Raw genomic sequence first — 25,356 nt, 5'->3', positions numbered from 1 at the left:
AGCAAGAACACTGGAGTGGGTTGCCATTTCCTCCTCCAATGCATGAAAGTGAAAAGTCAAAGTGAAGTCGCTCAGTTGTGTCCGACTCTTAGCGACCCCATGGACTGCAGCCCACCAGGCTCCTCCATCCATGGGATTTTCCAGGCAAAAGTACTGGAGTGGGGTGCCATTGCCTTCTCCGCCTAGCCACGCTACTCTTATCAATCCCACTTTAGCTGCCAGGCTGTTCTCAATTCTTCTATTTAAAAAGCATTAATTTCTTCTTAGTGCTCATGAATTATTTTTAAAATTTTTTTTTAAAAAAAGAAAAATGACATTTTATTCTGGCAGTTACTATCAATTACAGTGTTCCATAAGGAATCTATATAACCTACATTTCCCCTAAATGACCCAGCTTCTACTCTTTATGTTGTTTTCTAGAAAATATCCCCCTTTCTTAATCTCTGATCTGCATGTTTCTAAGATCATCTTTGACTGTCATGACTTCCATACATCTTAGCCCATCCATACCCATCCAAAGCAGTCTTACTTTATTTGGAATCCCATAGCACTGCTTGGCTTTCTGCTACTGGAACTATATGTATTCCCATACACTTAGCCACTGCCATGAACACTCCTGGAGTGCAGCAGAGCAATAAATGCTTGATATATAATTTCTAGTGCCAGAAGGTATTCAAACAACTAATGGGAACAACTTGGTTTTAATTGTGGAAAAGTTAACTTAGACCCACTCAACTATAGCTACACACAGCTATTAAATCATGGCAATGCTTATTATGTGTATGAAGCTATGCTTGTATGTTCACAGTAGCAGGGTCAGTTTTTTTTAAATCTATTTCATTCTTTTTTTTTTTTTTTTTACTTATTTTAGTCACTAAAGTAATACTTAGCTAAAGTGGTACAAAATCAGATTTAATGATTCCACTTCAACATGCCAAAGAAATTGTTTGTTTTCATTAATGTGGCAGTGATGTTGGTTATTTTAAAACACAGTTTTATGATTATTAACATAAGATTTTTTTCATTTTAAAAACTTAGAAAACACATAAAAATAGTAATACAAAATCTACATGTACTACATAAAGAAAACTGCCATTAACATTAAATTTATCCCTTACCACTACTTTTCTATACCTAAAAATTTAGTTTAAAAAAAAATCCAGATCAATACTATTTGAACATGTATTTTATTTTTTAAATAATTTCCCTAAGTTGTCACATATTTATATCCATCATCATTTTAATGACTGGACAACATGTACCATAATTTGCTTATCATCACCTTATTCATTTTTCCACTCTGAGTTTTTTCTCTCTCTGAGCTTAAGTTCAACCTATGTTTGGCACAAAAGTACTGTAAAGAAATCAGTTACTTTTCCTATTATATCTCTCATTTCTGTGTGTTGGAATTTTAATGGCATATATTTCTTTTGGAAGTGCTCATTGGAGAAGTAAAACTTATCAACCCTCTTTCCAAGAGGTGAAGAAAAATTTGAAGATGAAATCATTAAAAACTGGGGAAGTATTACTATAAGGGCCCCAAACTACATCAGTGGAGGCTAGCACAGACTCATGCTGTTCTTCTGATTTATTATATGAGGGATATATTTGGTAAAGGAAAATTAGTTACTTCTATAGTTAGTGAATTATTCTCAGAGTAAGACTAAAACTGAAATGACGATAACAAAACCCAAAAGGGGAGGGGAAAGAGCAGAATTCACACATTTTTTTTAATTTCCCCCCTATATTCTCTAATTATATTGTGTTCACTTATGTAACTGAATGTCATTAAATTAACACCACCTGTAAGAACAAAGTTTCTGTTACAAAAGGCTAACTGGCCAGAGACGACCAGGTGCCTGTGCAGCTGCCTTGGTGTTGGTGTTTAAGGTAACAGTGCACTGGTGTTCTTCCACCTACGGTGTGCACTCAACTGTCCACAGGGGGACACGGGGCCAGCGATGTGGATGAGTGCATGTATGAACTGAGGCGGGAAGGGTCCCCCTCTCTCCCAGAGAAGACGGAAAGAAGGCCAGGCCCAAGTGGGCAAGGGATGAAATTTGTATCTTGGAAAATAGTTCTTCCTTCTCTTTTCTTCCGGTAACACAGTTTGTATAAACAAAGTAAGCCACTGGGATGGATTCTCTGTTATCTTTATCAGCTTCACAAGAACCTTATTATTTGAAGAAGTTTGGAAACTTTTTTAATGCTGTTGCAATCCTACATCACATAACTGGCTACTTATTGGTTGGTAAAACAGGCAATAAACAAACTCAAGAGATGAGCTTAAAATCCCACCCCCAGTGTTATGTAACAAAGGAATCTTATTTATTCTTTACCCTCTGGTGGCAGGCTATATTCAATCTCATCTCATTCTGTTCAATAGGCTGATATTGCACTGCCATCCAGCATATTATTAAAGTCAAGTCCATGCTATGACTCTAAAACTGCTCTAAAATGTCTTAAAAAAAAAAAGAGGCTTGTTTTCCAAGCAAGGTACTGTTGACAGAGACATAGACACTGTGAGATAATAAATGCATATTCTTTTAAAACATTAAACCTGTGATAATTTTGCTAAACAACAATAGATAGATAAAAAGAAAGTGAAGTCCAAGGAAATCCTATATTCTGCTTTATACAGGGGACTCATTTTCACAGAAATTTTTTTTCAATACAATCTATAAGCTTGGTATAGACTCCTGAGCAGTGTAATACAGAAGCAGACTTTCTCAGGAATTGATTCTCATGCATCCTAACTTCTGGCAGAATTTTTAGGACTCAGACTTGAAATTGCCAGCAGAATCACAAATCTAAAGAATACTTAGGTTTAAACATAAATGAGAAAGCACTGCTAGGATGTAGCTTGAGTGGTGTGAATGGAAAACCTCAGAAAGTATATATGTTTACATCATTTTATTCCAGGATAGGTCATAATTTTTTTCATTTAAAATTATAATTACTGTAAATGAGATCTTGCCCTCCTGAAACATACAGGCCGGCAAAAATATTAGATTTGAAAAAATTTTAATGAAACCAATGTTAAGAGCATCATTTATCAAAAATACTAATATACTAATGTATCTCTAGCCTCTACTTGTGGATTCTGAACTGTGTATTTTATTCCCTCAACTCAGTATTATATTTAGCAGTAAAATATAAGAAAATTCAATACCTAGAACACATGTATTAACTTGCCCAAACCATCATCTTTGTAGTATTTGATTCCCAGGGGCCAAGGAAGATGGGTGAACACTCTGCATGCTCCTACTTCAAGATCCTGAGATACTCTTTCTCAAATGCAAATACACTTAAACAATAGTCTTTATTTTTATAGCTGTTTACCTAGTCACCATTTCTTTCTCTTTGTTTGATGCATGTCCTCCAGAACAGAGAGGTCTGCTTGCTGCAGATAAGAAGTATAAACGGTGGTTTTTGAAATACTGATCAATTAAAGGAAGAACGACCTGAAAGAAAGGAAAAGAAAACAGATCTACACAGTGGAATCTTTTGGGGGACCAATGCATGCTGAGTCTTTGGTGCAGCCAGAGCTCTGTTCACATGCAATGAGTCCCCAACATTCACAGCCATGCCAGTCAGCACCATTTCAGAGTATCCCTCTCTGCTCTCTCCAGTCCGTGCATGTGTGTGTGTGGCGGGGGAGGGGGACGCAGGAGTAGGTTGGAGTGGGGTGTCATTATGAAAAACACACTGAATTTTCAGTGTTTGAAATTAGTCTCAATACATTCTCAAATGAAATAGTCTTAATATTTTCACACACTGCAGTTTCGTGCCCAAAAGATTCAAAGGCAATCAAGGATGACCTTCTATGGAGTCTCTACTATGTCTGAGGACTGTATCTGACATGCTATAATCCCATGTGTCCCAGTGACCACTTTGTATGGTAGGTGTTATCAACTCTGTTTTCGAGGTTGAAGATGGAGATGAAGATAACTTGAGGTGAAGACAGTGAATGATTTACTCAGACACATCGCCACTTACCGACTTACAAAGTTCTTCATCCCTGGCCTTGATCAAAGCCTACCTCTCAATTCTGCACTCTAATCCTGCTGGCCTTTGTCCAATCGCCCCTCCCCCACCCACAGGCTGTATACGTGCCATGCCCTCTGTCTGAAATGTCCTTCCCACACCCAGTAACCACCGAGTCACTCCACCCCTCCTGCAGGCCTCAGCGCAGCAGCACTTCATCAGGTAAGCCTTTGCTGGCCTATCACGGACATAAACTCCCCATATCCTCTGGTCCTCTAACATCATTTGCAATTTTATATTTTATTTGTGTGACTTTGGATTAGTCTGTCTCCCTAAGAGCCTATAAGGTGCATGAGAGATAAAAACATTTGGGGGATTGTTTAAACCCCTCTCTTGGCCTCTATGACCCCTGCTTGCTCTGTTTCATTTATCACTGATTCACTTGTGCCTAGGACTCTGCTGCAAGCCTGCAGCAAGCATTAGATATATATTCATTGAAGAAATAAATGAAAAAGGTGATAATAATAGGCATTATCAGTATTTAGACTCTAGTCTAAATCTAATTTTTTCCTACATGGTATATTTTAAATAATATATTTATTATTTTTTAATAATAGGAATACACAAGTTTCCAGTGATCTGACTAAAAAGTTGTGACATTGCCTGAACTTAGCAACTGACATATAATAGGTACTCAGTAAATATGTGAATGAATGAATCACAGAGTGAGTAGAAATTAAGCCTCATTAGGCATCTGCAAACAAAATCACTAGGAGTGCTGAGCATGCTGGCAATGGTATACAAGAATGTATTCTAAATGCATGATTAGAGGTCATGAATACAGTATTTCTTGATCACTGGTTATCAAGGAGGATTACACCCTAGTAGAATAGATACCTAGCAATGTGCAGCCTAAGACAAATTTCAGATGACTGATACGGACTTTGGGTGCTATACTGAATGGAAAGAACAGACAGGAGAAATTTCCCTTATAATAAAGAATAACAATTCTGAAAACAGAAGCCAAATATCAATCAATCAAAATAACATGCCATTTTACAAATGACCACATACAAGTACTTTGAAAGGAACCTGACAAAAATAATCAGGTCTTCAGGTTAACTAAAACATGTTGTAAATAGGAAAGCGTCCCAAGGGAATTCTGTCTTTGTGACACTGAATCTACATCCTTGTAGGCTAATGCATGACACAGACCAGACACACAGTAAACAGTGAGTAAGTGAATGGACCCAACGTGGAGACTCTGCAACTCTTCATCTCTTTCCTGTACTGGCTGAAAGGAAGTCAGGAATGTTTCAGACATAGAGCAGAGTTTTGCTGAATTCATATTAAGTGGAATAAATAAAAATGATAGGCTATACTCTAACCATGAACAACTGATCCTGTCTGAGCTTCAGTTTTCCTTTTCTGAGTAGGACTCAGGCTTCACAATAAAGATTCTATACTGTAGGTTATAACATAATCATTAAAAATTAACTCAGGCTTTTCCTCTTTAATGAAGAAATATGCATCTAAAATTTTAAAGTCAGATCAATATTCAAATGTTAGGAAGTAGCTATTTCTCCTTTATGTCATATGATGAAGCCAAAAAGAGAGAACTTTGAGTCAAACTTCATAGAGAACAAAGTCATTTGAGGAATACCGTACAGAGAGCAGAACAAGTTATTTTAAGTATGACCAAGGATGCTGGGAGCAAATTTATCCTACATGATTCATGCAGTTATTTTCGTGCCACAGAATATTTACTAAGAGGAGAATTCATATTTGTAGACAAGTGCATTCTGCAAAGAGGCGACTATCTAAAGAGTATATTTGGTAAACAAACATATTGAAGGAAAAACAAGACAGATTGTATACTGTACTTTAGCAAAGAACTTGATTTCTTGTTCATAAGGGAAATGTTCTCCTTTGCTTCTGCTGCCACCATCTGTAGACATGAAGAGTTTTTTAGGTACATGTTGCACTTCAAACACTGCAAAATATTCACCCAAAACGCAAAGTTTAGAACACACTGCTAAACGTGTTACCCTCCTAAACTGAACACAAAGAGAGAAAGGTTAACCTTAGCAGTGTCATTAATGAAAAAAAAAAAAGATGAAAAATGTACCCAAGTCAAAATAAAAAAGCTTTTGAGACAGCCCACACATGTGGTTACAATCACAAACTTCCGATAAAACTCTGAGATCTTATTAACATGTACTGAGAAAACTGGAATAAAGTAAAAAGTCCACATTTTTAGCAGTAAAATCCCACATTTTATTTCAGTGAGAAAGAAGCTCACAGGGGTAAGAAAAGTGAGTACAGAAGTGTTTTTAAATAAACAAAATTCATTAGATTTTAACACTAGTCTCTAATAAAGACAGTTACTTCTTGGTGTGACAAAGCTAAAGCTATTAATATTAATATGCCAAAGGAAAAATTGCAGGAAGCCAGTGCCTGTGATGAGGGGGAGGACTACAATTAGAATACTAGGTTGGAAAATTAACATTCTGCTAAAGAACAAAGAAGTTCACCAATGTCCAAAGATAATCTCCACAAGCAAAGGAAAAATCCCCAAAGTTTCCCCATGTATAGAAAATGAGTTCAAGGTTAAGAACTGATTGACCTAATGTATTTAGCTTAAAAGGTGGCATTTCCTCATTCCCTCATGCATACAGAAGAGATTTCACGCATACTGAAGAGGTAGTAATAAACTATAATAATCACAATGATATGCAGAACAGATTGCAGAGCTAAGAATTTCAGAACTGGATATAAGGATTTAGTAAAATTTGGAAGCAGAGCTTCCATATTTTATAAGAATCAAACTGACTTTTCCTTGAAAAAGTTCTTTTGCAAACAGAAATAAAAACAATTCGAAATAGGCTTTTAAATTTTTAAAGACACAAATCTGGCATAAGTTTTAGATAACCTAGGTAATATTTCGTAAAATGAGACAATGATCTTCCCATGAATAAGTAAAAGAAAATTATGTATTTTTAACATTTAAGAGTTTCATTTTTTAAATGAACTTGGCACTAAATCTCTCTCAAACATTTGCACAATGGTTCGATCTACCTAAGAGGCTTCTCAAATAAATGTTATTCAGACAGTATTTTGTACCTATCTAAATCTTACCACACTTCAAAGCATTAAATAGGAAATATTTTTCCATTAATTACACATTTTAATAAAAATGCTTATGCAGAAACTATGAAAGGATTTGGAGAGAGTATGATCTATGATATAACACAAAAATTAGAAAAGGCACATGCATATTCTTATCGGCACCATGAGTCTATGTTTAAGAATGGCTATATTAAAGATGTGTTGCAAAGACAATAAAGTGAAAAATAAAAGGAGGTATCATAAAAATTTGGGATTTCCTCTAACAGAGTTCTTATACATAACTTGCTTTGCGGTCACCTGAAAAAGGAACGACTAACATCAGCAATTGTCAACAACCAAACAAAAAACTAATTTTGTTGGGCTCTATACTAATCTAACCTTATTTGTCCCCAGAATTCTGTTTATAAGACCTTCTCCTATAGAAAAAAAGAAATGTGTGAAGTAGGTGAACTTGCCCTGTAATAAGCTTCTCACCACTTCTTAGACAGAAACACTGTCCCAGGATGTTTAGTCAGAAACTGGAATATAGCACGACTAAAGTCTAAACAAATTTCATCCTTCAAAGTTCTGTTTCTGTTATCCATATGGAGGCAAGAGAAAAGTTTGTTTTTCTTGTTCCCTTCTCCAAATGATCACTCTTTTTTCCCCTCTTCTCCTTTCTGTGGTCAAAACGAAGGCTGGATGCCAGAATTGCTGTTCATTCATATACTTTTAAATGTGGATTAGAAATGTCAACATTTAAGTTTGTGCATAAAAGCTTCAAAAATTCACCATGGCCTCATACTTGTTCTTTGGTGAAATATCATTGAGGGTAATTTGGCTATTAGTCAGGATGACTACCATATTTTAAAAAAATACTGATGGATGACATACAAAGAGATTGCATATTATGGATTAGTTTATATAATTGGTCTTTATGAAAAAGTTGGTGAAGAGATCAAAAATATAGCATTTGTACTGTAGATAAGGAGGCAGGTTGAAAGACAGGAAGGTTATTTAAGAGACTGATGCTCAGACTGAATATCTCTAATCATATCTGGGATCCAGGGACCCAGCAACAAGAAAATATCAGAGTTCAAATTTCTATAAACTTTAATCTGATGCTATGCTGAAAACTAAGCATAAATCCTAAGATAACAGCAGCAAAAAGAGCCCCTGGTTAGGAGGGATCTTTTGCTGATGTATTGCTATGAGACCTAGGACTATGGACCCCAAGGAAAGGGGCTGAAAACCAAAAGAATGTGGGTTAAAAAAAAACAAAATAAAAACAGAAATACAACCCTAAAAGTGGAAAAGAAAATAAGATGACCACCAGCAGAGCACACAGTTTTTCAAAAAGGATAAAACTCTACTCTTTATATCTAATACCAACCAGTGGCTGAAAGGGGATCTGACACAAAGGTAAGTCATTAACAACTTGAATTTTAATTCAACAATGCTGAGGACAAACACTAAATAAGAGAAATGAGAGGAGGCTGTCTTGATGATCTGATTCAAATCTCCGATTTAAATTAAGGAGTTCTTTTTGTACTTAAATGTCACTGAGCCAGATGGGGAAGAGGTCTTTCCTTTCACCCTAAGAGGATAATAAAGTATTCGCATTGCTGATACTCTAGTACAAATGTGTGTTCCTGCAAAGGCTAAACTTGAGGGCTTTCCATTGTCTAGACATTTGGAGAATCCAAAGAGTTTTAGTTCCTTTTTTAAAAGAGCAGAGCAATTAATTTCATAAGGAAGGATTTAACTGTACCTTAAAATGTGATGTCCATCCAATGTATCTTTCAAAATGAAAAATCAATGCCAATATACATTTTAAGGAGAAAAGAATTGCATGTTAGAATTTTTTTTAAAGTTCTCAAAATTTACCCATCCTTAAAAAATGAGTTTTCCTATTGACTTTTAGACTCAAGTTAATATTAGGATTGATATAAAAATGTTTACACCATCAGGGAACAGACCATAAGCATCCCAGTGGTCTATGCTGTTCTAGATCCTGATGTTGTAAATAACAAACATAACAAAAACCTGGCTGTTAGTAACAGGACCATGGTACCTACCAAACTCCAGGATATACTGATGGGCCTCGTCTACATAGCGAATGAGTTGCTGAAGGAAACTATAGGCAAACCGTTTCTCAATAGAAGGTGTGTCCAGTTCCAGGTCTTTGAACCCTCTAGGATGGCAAAAACAAAAAATGGAAACCAACATCTAAGAAAGATTATTAGAAGGCAAGGTAAAAACAAAATATATTTTGTTAAATATCTACATACAGAGAGGTATCTTAACATTTTACATATAGCAATATATACATTTACACACAGATATTGATACATTTGCAAGGTTAGCTAATATTTTATAGCTAAAAATAAATTTTAAAAAATACTTTGCATATGATAAGAAGCTGTACTTAATAAATATTACTACACAATAAGATATTGCATTTAAAAATACAGAGTGTCATTTCTGCCTAGAGATTTTGCCTAAATGATGAATGGAGACTTGACATAAAAAGTGTAGGGAACTCAATTATATGGCAGCTAAGGGCATTAATGTTTTCAACATGTATATTTTGAACACACTAAATAGAGCTCTGACATTTAAAGAGGCCACGGAGCTCATTTTCAGCATTAAATCTGACAGGGCTAATTGAATATTCAGTCTTATAACAAGTCTTATAACACCTACTTATAACTGGAGTAGGTGTGCCTTTACCTGGATACAGCGTAGCCATTGATCTGCAGGAACTTGAGGATGTCCTGTGCTTTTTCCCTATCCTTGGCTTTCTCTTTGGCTGTCAGTGTATCATAAGGTACCAGTAGGGGATGGTTTCCACCTCCTAAGAGGATGTCAAGATGAGAATACAGCATAGTATTTAGAAAATAATCTGAAATGAGATATGGGTGCATTTGGGCTTCCCTAGTAGCTGAGATGTAAAGAATCTGCCTGCAATTCAGGAGACCTGGGTTCAATCCCTGGTTGGGAAGAATCCCCTAGAGAAGGGAATGGCTACCCACTCCAGTTCTCTTGCCTGAAGAAGGACAAGAGGAGCCTGGCAGGCTATAGTCCATGGGGTTGCAAAGAGGCAGACACAACTGGGCAACTAACACTTTTACTACTTTTACAATAGAATTTTCACTTTCACTACAGAATTCCTGGTATCCTCTAAATATACATAGGATACACAGGACTCATCCAAGACTTTCCTGTCTAGTGCCTTTAATGCTCCAATTAATTTAGGAAACCTGTTCAAAAAAAACTATGCATATGCCATCTAAGATGCAACTAAAACATGAACATAAACACAACTGTAGCATCAAGTGCCAAAGACATCTACAGTCACACAAGAAGGAAAAAGAGGCCATGTTTTCCTTCCTGCTCAAATGAACTCTGAATGCAGAGTGTACTATGCACTAAAATTTGCACAGCCGGATCCAGTAAAATTACAAGGCAGGTTTCAAGCAAAATGCTTCACTTTCTAATGCACAAAGAGAAAAAAATTGTCTTAAATATGTAATTTTCACTATGCCTTCCAGAGCAGAAAGTACTTTATTGTCTGTGTTGTTGTTGTTTAGTCACTAAGTCTGACTCTTTTGTGCCCCATGGACTACAGCCCTCCAGGCTCCACTGTCCATGGAATTCTCCAGGCAAGAATACTGGAGTGGGTTGCCATTTCCTTCTTCAGGAGATCTTCCTGGTCCAGGGATCAAACCTGGGTCTTCTTCATTGCAGGCAGAGTCTGCCATTGAGCCACAGGGAGCCTACTTTGCAGTCACATATTTCTAAACACACAAAACTCAGATTGTTAAGGTACAAGTTGATTGCTGTTAATTATCTAACAGAAGTAGCATATGTAATTGATGGGCTTGGAATTCTGGCAAGAATCTAAGTTTCTAGCATACCTCTTCTGATAAGAAATACTAAAAGCATTCTTTTAGATTTAAAAATTCTGGGAAGCACTTAAATTTTTAAAAACCCGACCAAGAGAAAACCATTTATAAAATTATAAATTTTGTAAAAACATTTGCAAAAATTATAAAAATTTCAAAAGATCGTATCCAGATGTAAAGATCGGGTACAAGGAGTACTATTAAAGTAGCAGCAAAAAGAATAGCTTGGTATGTCCCAGATTAAAAGTTTACAAAACACGTAAAGGAATATATTTTATGTGGGATGCTGAAATTCCTTGACTGCTAACTGCTAAGGAAACTCCAGAATAAAAATAACTGAAATAACTATTTTGTTTGAATTACAATGAAACATAAAGCCTATGAAAAGTCCAATGGGGTTAAGTCAGGAGTGCCAGAACAACCATAAATGTTGAATTGACCCTCAAAAAAGAAAAAAGCAAACAAAAGGACAAAGGAGAATATGCCATGCTCTCCTAGAGCATGCTTGGACTGAGAGTGCCATCTACAGAAATATAATCACGCAATGAACCTTCTGACCATTAGGTGACACTATTTGATCGCAAACACAAGGGGCAGTCAGCTGCTACTCCACTGATATGAAGCATATTAAGAAGCCGTCACTTATTTTACAGTCTGATACAACTATAACTGTCATACAATAATACTAATAAACATTTGGGGACCAGCAAGAAGGATATGGAATAAATTACTAAGCCCGCTGAGGACAAATCTGACTTCTAGCATATTTTATGAAAAAAAGTTATAATGTAAATATTTAATTTAATCACCCTGCAGTTATGACCTATTTTTGAATGCAGTTCTTCATTCCTAGGGAAACTAACAACTTAATTCGTAATCCCCAATGATTTAGGGATCAGACAGTAACAGATCATTTTGGGAAAGGTAGAGAGGCAAGGGAGGTGGGGGGAAGGGGGCAAGAGAAAGAGAGAGAGAGAGACAGGGAGAAAAAGAAAAAAGCTTAAACTTTAAAAATCCTAAGGACACAAAGGGATTCCCTTGCAGCTCAATTGGTAAAGAATCCTCCTGCAATGCGGGAGTCTGGGGTTCAATCCCTGCATTAGAAAGATCCCCTGGAGAGGGAAATGGCAACCTACTTCAGTATTCTTGCCTGGAGAATCCCATGGAAAGAGGAGCCTGGTGGGCTACAGTCCATGGGGTCGCAAGAGTCTGACACAACTTAGCAACTAAACCAAGGACACAGAGAACCTTCAGCCTTAGATAGGGCAGATACTTAAAGTCAGCCAGCAGACTTGAAATTATGTCCTTTGCTGTGCCACTTAGCTAAAGGGAGTGGACTACCTTGATCTGGCCCATTTATAAAAGATACCGTGTGGAAGGGAAGTAAAGAAACTAGCTACACTTGAGAGGTGAACAAATGTTTAGTAATTTCTAGGATTCTGCCTCAAACATACAGCACCGGCCGAGTGCATTCATTCATGCGAAAGGGTCAAAACTGCTTGATACCTCTGCTTTTCTTGGCTTCATGACAGATCATCAGAGCCCAAAATACGTGTTAGTAGGAAACAAAGAATAAAAAGGAATGCTAGCTGTTTCCATTTTTCACTAACTGGGGAGCATAGATAAAATTTCTTGGACTTTCACTCCTTTATTCTATTCCTGATATACTCCTTAAACTGCCTGATTTCCCCCAACTCTGCTAGATTCTTCAAGGAGGTTGGGAAAGCACTAAGCAACAGACAATCTGGGAGAGTAGAAGAAACTTTCTCCAGATTTCTCTAAAGTGGATTCATCTTCTGTACATAGATGTAGGGATGATAAAAAGGGCACTGGGTGGGGCCAAAAGAAAAGTGGGTGGCTTCAACACTGATTTTCTTAATTGCCCAGGTATCTGAAAGACTAAAGGGGTATTTCAAGTTGTTTCCTTATTATCTCTCTCAAACATCACACACACACACACACACACACACACACACACACACACACACACACACACCCCATCACCACGCCCTCCCCAAGAGCTACATGCAGTAGGTGACAGGCCCCTGGTACACTTCCACCCAGATCTTCTTAAAAACAGAAGTAGAGTTGTCAAGACATGAGTTGGCTTTCTCCAGGAGAGAGACAAAGTGGAGAATAGACACCTGGAGTTTCTGTCCTAAAACTGTCCCAGTCTCAAGCCTCTCTGGTTCCAAGACTCATTTCTCCCTTCTATCAGCTGCAATACTTAAATGCCAAGATCCAGTGCTCTGCATTTCAACACCTGTCCTACTAGTCTGCTGTTTTAATGCTAAACAACTCACTGTCTCCTTTGAAAGGAGTAAGAATTCTAATTTTGCCACCTCATCTTTTACCCTTTGCTGTAACTATGTTCGTGTTTCCACACAGTGAATTTGAATCAAGACAAGCTGGATGCAGAGGTACAGATGCCTCATTTACAAGTGATGTCCTTCAAAGAAAACACTGATGGCAGGGCACTTAATGGCTGGCTCAGAAATTAAAGGATAATGATGACTTTGTAGCGCACTTACTTAGAAGGGAGTAGTAAGATAGCTGCTTATTACTTTTTTTTTTAATTGGCGTATAGTTGATTTACAATGTTATGTTCGTTTCTGCTGTATAATGAAGTGAATCATCTGTGTGTGTGTGTGTGTGTGTGTGTGTATGTGTGTATACATACATATACCCTCCCTCTTGGACCTGCCTCTTACCCTCCCATCCCACCACTCTAGATAATCACAGGACACCAAGCTGAGCTCCCAGCAGTATACAGCAGCTTCTCACTAGCTATCTATTTTGAAGTGAAGTGAAGTGAAAGTTGCTCAGTCGTGTCTGACTCTTTGTGACCTCATGGACTATATATAGTCCATGGAATTCTCCAGGACAGAATACTGGAGTGGGTAGCCTTTCCCTTCAGGGAATCTTCCCAACACAGGGACTGAACCCAGGTCTTCCACAAAGAACCTGAGGGCAGATTCTTTACCAGCTGAGCCACAAGGGAAGCCCAGCTATCTATTTTACATATAGTCTGATTAATTACTTTTAATCATAACCAAACCATAGTAATTGAAACATACTTAGAAAAGAAAAACTAAATTTGTCATGTAATTTGCATATGGAACAAAGAGTAACTTTGTCAACGAGTTATGTGGACAATGCCCCAAGAACTTTACTAAGTGAAAATACTGTGACTCTGCTCTCCATCCATCCTTCCATCTATTCATACATCTATCTGTCAACCAAAGAGCTGATCATTCATTTTACAAACATTTATAGGATGTTTCTAGAAAAATGGGCCTAGCCCTAAGCCAAATTCTGGAAGAGGCAATTTTGGTACATGAAATTCTCTCTGTTCATTCCTATGACCAATTCTAATTTGTGTGATTCTGTTTCCCAGTGCTTAGTACCTGGTACTATCCTCCAATGAAACCTATTCCTTTCATTATGAAATATTCTCACTCTTCAAAATGATCTTCCTCCATACTTTTACCTATATCAATAAGTAAGAAATAGAGCTTCCTGGTATCCAGAGCTATACAATAAGGATGACAAAAATCATAAAAGTTACAGCCCTGAGCGTGAATTATATTTTCATTGGGGAAAAGAAACCCACATAGAAGATAATAAGAGAACACACACAAACATAAACAATATGCATATAATCTAATGCTGAATAAATAACAGTGAAAGAGATGATCAGTACAAGATGCATGTAACTGAACAAAATATTTACGCAAATATTACATACTTATTTTTGAGAAATATAATTTTCTTAATAAATTAAGAAAAGATTTTAGAAATGACTAAGGGAATATTAGGTCATTTTAGTATTCAACAAAAACAGCAGGAAAGGGCAAGCAAAGGCATGTAAGAGACAGTACGCAACTGGACTGGACAAAACAATGAGGCTGAGGATAGGAGATACAATGAAATTAGAGAAATATTTAGGCTGGGGTGGAATCATTGAAGGAGGTCTAATTAATTAAAAGGATGACAAATATAGATATCTACAGGCTAAAATGGGCAAGAGAGACCATTTGATGGGCCATCAAAATTCTGAGACATCAGGAACTATATACTAGCAATAAGGAAATCAGGAAATAGCATTTCTACCTTGAAACTATTATAACTATATTTGAACCATTCTAATAAACTAAAGATATAATGAGCTCTTGTGCCAAAAAGACTACTTTATCCTTATCGTACGTTCATAGACTCAACCTCTGGTCATTTTTTAACAAGGATTTTTAAAAATATTACCTTTGGCCTCCAGTTCCAGTTTCTTTTTCTTTGCCCATATATTATGGTAGTTTTCAGCCATCATTTCTGCCATAGCCTTAAACAAACAAAATATTTTGCAACTAAGTTATACTTTAAAAGGATACTAGAAAAAGATAATTTTTGTTTCCAATATGTAATAACAAACATGTTTTAAATGAGTAAATTATAGTGTGTTAGTGCTAAAATACATCTAAAAGAAAATTATTTATAATCTGAAATTTCAAAGGTTTCTAATGATCTGTGAAATTATAAAGTAGTAAATAGCCAGAGATGATTCCATGGGAAAGGTCATTGTTCTTTGAAATGTTTAAAGACACATGTTTTATTAATTTAATAATGAAACTTCAAACTAGCTATAGACTTTAAAAATACGTCGGTTTACAAGTTTTTATTTCAATTTCTAAAGCTTTACAAGATGATTAAACCTTACTGAATGAACACTGAACACAGGGAACATCCAATGAACAGACTGAATGAATGTCTGTCCCAATCCAGGTGAGAGACCTTGGAGGCTCATTAACTTTTTCTGTGGCCTTTGGACTTTGACAAGATTACCTCTAAGATTCCTTTCACTTAAGACAAGTTTACTATGTCATTTTAACACATTCATACCAGAAAATGACAAAAGGGAAGCCCAAGATTTAATAATCTTAGATTTTTATCTTGGTATGCTTACTTCTCTAGGAATGATGCAAACAATGCCAATATCATTGTGTGATCATTATATTGACCTGTCAACTTATGTCCTGTGGTAACAAATTTTATCTTTTCACTCAAATCAGGCATTTCACAGTAGGCTCCTTATTGACAAAAGAGAACTATGGCAGGAGCAAGCAAAATGTTGTCAGTTTGGTTAAATAAACAACTTAAGGAGAAGACTCTTGAGAGTCCCTTTGACTGCAAAGAGATCCAACCAGTCCATCCTAAAGGAGACCAGATCTGGGTGTTCATTGGAAGGACTGATGTTGAAGCTGAAACTCCAATACTTTGGCCACCTGATGCGAAAAGCTGACGCATTGGAAAAGACCCTAACGCTGAGAAAGACTGAGGGCAGGAAGAGAAGGGGACGACAGAGGAAGAGGACGGCATCACTGATTCAATGGACATGGATTTGGGGGGAGTCCGGGAGTTGGTGATGGACAGGGAGGCCTGGTGTGCTGCGGTTGATGGGGTCGCAAAGAGTCGGACATGACTGAGTGACTGAACTGAACTGAACGGCAGTCTCCAACCTTTTTGGCAGTAGGGACTGGTTTCATGGAAGAAATTTTTCCATAGACTCAGGGGGTTCAGGATGATTTAAGCTCAATACATTTACTGGGTACTTTATTTCTATTATTATTATATCAGCTCCACCTCTAATCATCAGGCATTAGATCCCACAGGATGGAGACCCCCGACTTATAACACACATTTTTTCATGAGTAATTAAAATGATCTTTGAGCATTATAAATTACTGATTTAGTTTCTTCTTCTTCTTCTATATAATTATATTAGGGTTTTAAAAAATAGATATGATCTTTAAAGAAAATATATTATTTGAAGGAAACACCCTGAAAAAGTTCTATCAACTTTCACAGCATTAAAAGCTTAGGGTACATAATCAATAAATTCCACGGACCTTCTCTATGATCAGTACATTCAATAATTCATGCTGTAAAATACATGCAGGAAATGCATGTACACTTTTTAAAAATGAAATTTGCAGAATATTTTTAAAAGTACTTACGTGCAGATCTCTGGATAGTGTAACATTGCTCATGTCAATGGCTCGTGGGCTGTACCCATGGGCGGCATCTACAGAAACCTAGGTAATTTACAAAAAATAACATCTCATGAGAAAACCCAGTGGAGAGAGATTTAAGAGTTACTTTGAAAATATAAGGCAAGTAAATTCTCAAATGCACCATCTCCTCAGATAAAACGGGCTATAGCTAAACAAGCAGATTTTACAAATGTTATCTAGCAGATTAAATTATATTTGGGTGTCTGACATTTATTTCAGGTTGAATAATACATCCCAATATCTTAGGGTCTGCCAATCCAGAGAGTTAATGCTCGGGATGTGCACGATTCTGAAATATTACTCAAGTCAAAGGATAATTGATTTCTTGAGTTTCTTATAAATTCTTATCAGCTGTAGTGAAATTTACTTCTCCTCACACAAATACAAGCTAATCAGAGATCAGTATTTATAAATGTCTTTATAGGCCAAATAGCGAAGCCCAGGAAAGCAACCACTCCAAAGAGGACGGTGACTGGGGATCATCTTTGGAAACCAAAATTGTGCCTAACACAAAATCTAAAATCAAAAGCATTATCTGCTCCTTGCTACCACCCGCCCAGTACTAACCTCATTTCACATACCATACCCAACCTGGTTGCCCAGTCCAGACCCATGGCAACCACCTCTGATTATTCCTCCTCAATTGCTATTATGGATCAGTCACAAAATTCCATCTCTTCTACCACAAAAACATCTCTGCTATACAACCGCTTCCCTCCATATCCACTGTCTTTGCTCTAACTTAGATATTTAATGTTTTTGTTTTGTGGGATGTATACAACTTCTTCTAAGGAGTTTCTTTCAGCCTTCTATCTCACCCTTCTTTGATTCCTTCTCTACTCTATTGTAAGAAATATACTTCCAAAAATATTTATTGTGTTATTCCCTGAGTTATAAGCCTTTCCACAGCACAGTAAAAATCTGCAGGCCTGGACTAAGTCGTATTTGTCTTAGTATTCCCAGAGTCTGGCACAGGCCATCTTTCATCAAATTAGGATTATAAAATGATTGCCAATCTCACAGATATTGAGATAGAGCAATCATATGTCTTACAACTAATAAAAAAGTATTAGACTCTCTGCAACTTTTGTTGAATAAATGAATAAAATACAGCTGATGTCGATAACATTATTTGTTCCTAAAATAAAATTCTTAGTATTTAATATCCTCTTAGACCACGTTGCTTATATAACTGAAATGTATATCCTCTTGGTTTTACATTGAATTATTGAGACTGATTTAAAGAATGCAAGTAGACATCTCTTTATTCAGAGAGAGATTCTTTTAAAAGTTTTCATCACCTGTTTCTCCTCTTTACATATGCAGAAATCAGAAGACTGGCCAATTTCTTCTATAATCTCAAGTTACCTGGAATATGTACCCATTCAGAATTTAATTAACTCTAGTCTTCTTAGCAATAATAATAACAACAAATAACAATCACCATGTGAATGGTTATATGTAAAGCGTATAGATTATTTCATTCAAATTTTAGAACAGCTTTGAAAAGGAGATATTGCTATTTGCCACTTTAAAATGAGAAAGAAAGTGATTCAGAATAATTAATTTTAATGACCATGATGTGAATAGTAAACAGCAGAATCAAGGTTTTAAATTAATTATATCTGATGCCAAAACACTTCTCCAATATCTTAAAATGGCCCCCTGTGTCCTGCCTGATTTGGCTCCTGAGACCTCTCCTCCCATCTTGCTGTTAGTCCCTAGCTCCAACTTTACCGCATTCTTTGCTGTTTCTCACAAAGTCAGGCTACTCCCACACCTCAGAGCACGCGCATGACTTGTCACATTCTTCCCCTGGATATGTCTAACTCTCCCAGCTCTATTCAATTTATCTTCTCCATGAAATCTATTCTGATAACACCATATACAATTGCAACTCATCCCCACAGGTTATTCAGCTCCCTCCTCTACACTCATAATCTGCCTTTCTATGCAGGTTTCTTTTTCCAAAATATTGATCATATTGTGATATAACATGTAATTTACTTAAATCTATTGTTTACTTTCCCCATAAGCAGGAAACTCCGTGAGAGCAGAGGTGTTTGTCTATGTTGTTCAGGGAACTATCTGAAAAGCTTAGGACAGTGCATGGAACATAGAAGGTGCTCACGAAATATCTACTGAAAGAATGAATGAATTATTCCTCTGTCCTAGCCTATATTTTAGTTCAAGATAGGTAACAAAGCACAAGCTGGAATCAACATTGCCAGAAGAAATTTCAATAACCTCAAATATGCAGATGACACCACACTTATGGCAGAAAGCAAAGAACTAAAGAGCCTCTTCATGAAAGTGAAAGAGGAGAGTGAAAACGTTGGCTTAAAACTCAACATTCAGAAAACTAAGATCACGGCATCCAGTTCCATTGTTTCATGGCAAATAGATGGGGAGACAATGGAAATAGTGACAGACTATTTTTGGGGGGCACAAAAATCACTGCAGATGGTGACTGCAACCATGAAATTAAAAGACACTTGCTCCTTGGAAGAAAAGTTATGACCAACCTAAACAGAATATTAAAAAGCAGAGACATTACTTTGCCAACAAAGGTCTGTCTAGTCAAAGCTATGGTTTTTCCAATAATCATGTATGGATGTGAGAGCTGGACTCTAAAGAAAGCTGAGCGCCCAAGAATTGATGCTTTTGAACTGCGGTGTTGGAGAAGACTCTTCAGAGTCCCTTGGACAGCAAGGAGTTCCAACCAGTCCATCCTAGAGGAAATCAGTCCTGAATATTCATTGGAAGGACTGATGCTGAAGCTGAAACTCCAGTACCTTGGCCACCTGATGCGAAGAACTGACTCACTTGAAAAGACCCTGATGCTGAGAAAGATTGAAGGCGGGAGGAGAAGGGGACGACACAGGATGAGATGGTTGGATGGCATCACCGACTCAATGGATGCGAGTTTGAGTAAACTCCAGGGGTTGGTGATGGACAGGGAGGCCTGGCATGCTGCAGTCCATGGGGTCACAAAGAGTTGGATACGACTGAGTGACTGAACTGAACTGAACTGAGGTAACAAATTTTATTCATCCTCTTCTCCTTCTTAGGTTAGAAGCTTATTTTAAAAATTTGTTTAAATAATGTATATTCTACATGCGTGATAAAAACTAGATACAAGAAAATAAAATTGGGGGTAAAAAGTAACTATTAAGAGCCTATGGAATACACCTTAAATTGCCAGAAATGTCCTCCTTTTCTGCTGATGTGACTATCAAGTCAAAATTTACCAGTTTAGCACCTCGAATCAGATCTCCCCACTTCTAATTCTGTCAGCACTTTTACACTCATTCTTTTTTATTTTATTAAAGTATAGTTGATTTACAATGTGGCACTAATTTTGCTGTACAACAGTGATTCAGTTACACACACACACATTTATATATATTCTTTGTTCACATTCTTTTCCATTATAGCTTATCCCAGGATACTGAGGATAGTTCCCCGTGCTGCACAGTAGGACTGTGCTGTTTATCCATCCTGTCTGTGTATAATAGTTTGCATCTGTTAGTGCAAACTCGCAGGCCTTCCCTTTCCCACTCCTTCACCTTGGCAACCACAAATCTATTCTCTATGTTTGCACATCTGTTTCTGTTTAATAGATAAGTTGATTTGTGTCATATTTTATTGATAGATTCTACATATAGGTATTGGAGAAGGCAATGGCACCCCACTCCAGTACTCTTGCCTGGAAAATCCCATGGACAGAGGAGCCTGGTAGGCTGCAGTCCATGGGGTCGCTAAGAGTTGGACACGACTGAGCAACTTAACTTTCACTTTTCACTTTCATGCGTTGGAGAAGGAAATGGCAACCCACTCCAGCGTTCTTGCCTGGAGAATCCCAGGGATGGGGGAGCCTGGTGGGCTGCCGTCTATGGGGTCGCACAGAGTCGGACACGACTGAAGCGACTTAGCAGCAGCAGCACATATAGGTATACACTCTATTCTGTATTCTATCAAGTTATTGGCTTTGTCTATGCCCATATATTATCTTAATATGCAAATTATAAAATTGTAATTGAGTAGTAAATTTCCTGAAATCATGCTTACAATGATCATAATAAGGTCCAATGTTGACTGCAACATATGCTCACCACACTCTTAAGTGATTTGTAAGCATTACGATGCAATCCTCACAATAATCTTGTATATTAGATGCTCTTTGCTGTTTTATTTTTAAAAGGAGAAAACTGCAGCATAGAAAGGTTAAGCAGTGTGCCCAAGCTCATAAAAAAGCTATCTACTCAACGGCGAGGCCAGGATTTCAAACCCAGATCTTGCTGAGTTAAATGCAGGCCACTTCTGCCTTGCAGACACAGTGCTGAGTCCCAGGAGAAATAAATGAAGCATACTGGCTCAGAATCATGTCAACAAGTGATTTCAATTCATCCAAGTAGATAGTCCTTAATATAAAGTGATGTCATCAAAAGTGTTCCTTAATTTATTCAAGAGTGTACCTATTACATAATAGAAAATATCTTTATAATCACATGGGAAATCAATACTGGAGAGAGGAACGACATTAAGAAGCTTGGCAAGATGATAACTGAAAAAGATGATAATACTGTAACGTTAGTAATTAAGAAATGATAATCCATTTTAACATTTCAAATTATATTGGATTATGTTTCAATAATGTTAGGGTGAAAATAATGACAAGGATTATAAATATATTTGCAGCATTTGCTGCTTTCTGTTTCTGACACTGATAGAAATATTCTTTCTTTACTAAAAGTCAAAGTACCACAAACACAAGCTCTTTTATTTACCTTTGAAAAAATGCTTCCTGACATTAAAAATATGTAAATAATAATGGTAATCATGAGTTACCATCTACTGAGGTAAACAGATTAAGTAATATGCCCAGCAGTTTATTTCTACAGAGTGGAAGTCCCAGGATTGAAGCCTACCTCTAGGGCTGTCCCTCTTAATCCATACGTCTAGCATAGGCACCTCCTAATATTTTTGAATGACACAGGGGGTTTAACAATATATGTCATATATCACACATGTCACTGAAAATCAGTAAGACTTAAGTGATGGTTATATGGGTATCATATAAAATCATATTTATTGAGGGCTTAATGGGCACTGAAAACTACATTACGAGCTAAAGGGGAAGTAAGGAAAAAAAGGAAATAAACACAACATAGCATTTTTTAGCACTCTCAAGAAAAGTTTAATTCAGCAAAACAATAAATTTTCCTGGGGTTAAAGAAAAAGGTAATCCTTTTCTGACAATGGATTGGTTATAGTTTATACCTTATAATTTACAGAGTCTGTAATGACTTTCAATGTTTTAAAATCAGTTTCTTAAATCTGGGGTAAGATTTTATATCTGACATGACCCAGAACCATTTTGGAGCTTGTTATGTTTCATCGTCAGTTACCGGTTTTTTTTGTTTGTTTTTTTTCAGGGGTGTTTGCAAAAGTATGCAACCCATAAGTTACGTTAATCTTCAGGTGAGCATGGCTAAAATCATAGAATGACCCTTTGCTTCTCTTCCTTTGTTGTTATTCGAGAAATATTCTAGAGACAGGACAGGGAGAGGCTACTTAGCAGTCGGCCCTACCCACTCCGACGGCAGTGGTGAGAAAACATTTGGCAAAGGCAGCAACAAGAGAATGGAGTTCCCCTCATTCTGCTACAGCCCCTCCCTTGGCTTCTCTGGGCTGTGCTCCGGCATGCTATATAGGCCCAGTTTTTTCTGGCTAAGAGAAGGTCTTTTTTCTTATCTGCCTTCTACCATTTCTACTCTTTAGTACTGGCTCACAGAATTGGGACCATTATTATTTCAAAGGGCATGCTCTCATTCAACACATGCAGTTTTAAATTAGAGCCCATAATTTTTGCTATCAAGAATGGGGGAGAATCTATGTTTCCTGGCAAAGCTTCACATCACTTCCATTATGTAATAATTTCCTTATTTCCTATACAATTTAGAGGGGAAAAAAAGAAAAACCCAGATAATTCCATTCTCTGCACTCTGAGTACCTTGTATGTATCACTAGCCTAAATCTTATCATTGGAGTAGGTTTAACCTGATTGTCTCTAACACCAAACTGTGAGTCTTTTGGAACACAATCAGATCTTATTATCTTTATATTCCTATGGCCCAGGACTCAGGTTGTGCTCAATATTTGTTTAAACAGATTAAAACAAAATGGAATTTAGTTAGAAATATGTGCAATCATGATAACAGGAAAAGTATGCTTTTACAAACCTCTATGTTCATGATACTTAAGAGAATTTGATGTAAAATATGCATCTGGACTACCAGATGGTGCTAGTTGTGAAGAATCTGCCTCTACTAGCAGGCAGACTAGGAGGAGACACAAGAGACCCAGGTTCGATCACTGGGTCAGGAAGATCCCCTAGAAATGGAAATGGTACCCCACTCCAGTATTCTTGCCTGGAAAATTGCATGGGCAGAGGAGTCTGTTGGGCTACATTCCACAGGGCCACAAACAGTCTAACATGACTGAGTGACTGAGCAGAGTAGGCCCAAATCAGAACTTAAATCTATTTAACAGTATATTTCAAATGTGAAGCATGCGAAACACATGCTTTGAGTGTCTTCATTTTCTTTCTTCAAAAATGTTATCAATATAAATGGCAACAAAAAACACAATATTTTGGCTAAACCAAATATAGTAACCCAAGCAGTTTGAAAGAGACAAGGTCAGGTTTAGCTCCTAGAAGAAATCAAAGAGCCAGCTGGTATCTGGTCAAGGAGAGGTTCTCTTCCAACAACAGAGACAACTCTACACATGGACATCACCAGATGGTCAATACCAAAATAAGATTGATTAAATTCTTTGCAGAAGATGGAGAAGCTCTATATAGTCAACAAAAACAAGACCTGGAGCTGACTGTGGCTCATATCATGCTGCTGCTGCTAAGTCGCTTCAGTCATGTCTGACTCTGTGCGACCCCATAGACGGCAGCCCACCAGGCTCCCCCGTCCCTGGGATTCTCCAGGCAAGAACACTGGAGTGGGGTGCCACTTCCTTCTCCAGTGCAAGAAAGTGAAAAGTGAAAGTGAAGTCACTCAGTTGTGTCCGACTCTTAGTGACCCCATGGACTACAGCCCACCAGGCCCTCCGTCCATGGGATTTTCCAGGCAAGAGTACTGGAGTGGGGTGCCACTGCCTTCTCCGGCTCATATCATGAGACCTTATTAAAAAATTCAGACTTAAATTGAAGAAAGTAGGGAAAATCACTCAGGCCATTCAGGTATCACCTAAATCAAATCCCTTATGATTATACAGTAGAAGTGACAAACAGATTCAAAGGATTAGATCTGATAGACAGAGCACCTGAAGAACTATGGATGGAGGTTAATAACACTGTTCAGGAGGCAGTGACCAAAACCATTCCAAAGAAAAACAAATGCAAGAAGGCAAAGTGTTTGGTACTTTGCCAACAAAGGTCCATATAATCAAAGCTATGGTTTTTCCAGTAGCCATGTATGGATGAGAGAGCTGGACCATAAAGAAGGTTGAGTGCCGAAGAACTGGTGCTCTCAAACTGTGGTGCTGGAGAAGACTCTTGAAAGTCCCCTGGACAGCAAGGAAATCAACCCAGAAGAGTCACTGGAAGGACTGATGCTGAAGCTGAAGCTCCAATACTCTGGCCACCTGAGGCAAAGAGCTGACTCACTGGAAAACTCCCTCATGCTGGGAAAGATTGAGAGCAGGAGGAGAAGTGGCAGATACAGGATAAGATGGTTGGATGGCATCATTGACTCAACGGACATGACTTTGAGCAATGCTGGAATATAGTGAAGGACAAGGAAGCCTGGTATGGTGCAGTCCATGGGATTGCAAAGAGTCGGACACAGCCTAGCAACTCAGCAACAACAAAGGTTCTCAAGATCAAGGCTGTCCTTACTGTGCCCTCTTCAGCACAGAAGCCCCACAGCCACGCTCTGCTCAGTTGACTGACTTCCTTGACTCGGCCCACTAACAACGTGCTCTTTCATTCCTGCTCTGCCTGTCCAGTTGTGTATCTTCCCTTTGCAAGTACACCCATGGAAGCTTTAGATCCAGATCACTACTTCTGACCACTCCACTAGCCCCTAAGAACCAATCTGCAGTTCTTATTGGCAAGGAGACAAAACCTTAATAGACAACCTAATTGTAGGTAAGGAACTTATTTATTAACATACCTTCAAGACTTTATCACCAGGTACTCCTTTATATACCATCAGGAGAAGTACAGCCTGACAGATAAACTCCAAGGTCTAAGCTTACTTAAAGAAAAA

The 25,356-nt window shown here is 37.5% G+C and overlaps 1 protein-coding gene across 1 annotated transcript in view; it reads right to left on the bottom strand.

The window, feature by feature from the left end:
- Nucleotides 1-25,356, bottom strand: part of RYR2 (ryanodine receptor 2 (cardiac)) — an 826,801-nt gene that overhangs the window by 177,492 nt on the left and 623,953 nt on the right. The window contains exons 57-62 of the mRNA XM_010860117.1: nucleotides 17,012-17,089; nucleotides 15,264-15,339; nucleotides 9,829-9,952; nucleotides 9,174-9,289; nucleotides 5,871-5,935; nucleotides 3,343-3,464 (exon numbers count right to left, since the gene is read on the bottom strand). Of these exons, the coding sequence (XP_010858419.1) occupies nucleotides 3,343-3,464; nucleotides 5,871-5,935; nucleotides 9,174-9,289; nucleotides 9,829-9,952; nucleotides 15,264-15,339; nucleotides 17,012-17,089 (581 nt within the window). The remainder of the gene's footprint in view (nucleotides 1-3,342; nucleotides 3,465-5,870; nucleotides 5,936-9,173; nucleotides 9,290-9,828; nucleotides 9,953-15,263; nucleotides 15,340-17,011; nucleotides 17,090-25,356) is intronic.

This window comes from Bison bison, unplaced genomic scaffold, assembly GCF_000754665.1.
Source record: "Bison bison bison isolate TAMUID 2011002044 unplaced genomic scaffold, Bison_UMD1.0 scf7180017864462, whole genome shotgun sequence".
In the NCBI taxonomy this organism is placed as follows: Eukaryota; Metazoa; Chordata; class Mammalia; order Artiodactyla; family Bovidae; genus Bison; species Bison bison.
Note: the sequence above shows the minus strand (reverse complement) of the source record. Positions and strands in the feature narration are given on the sequence as shown.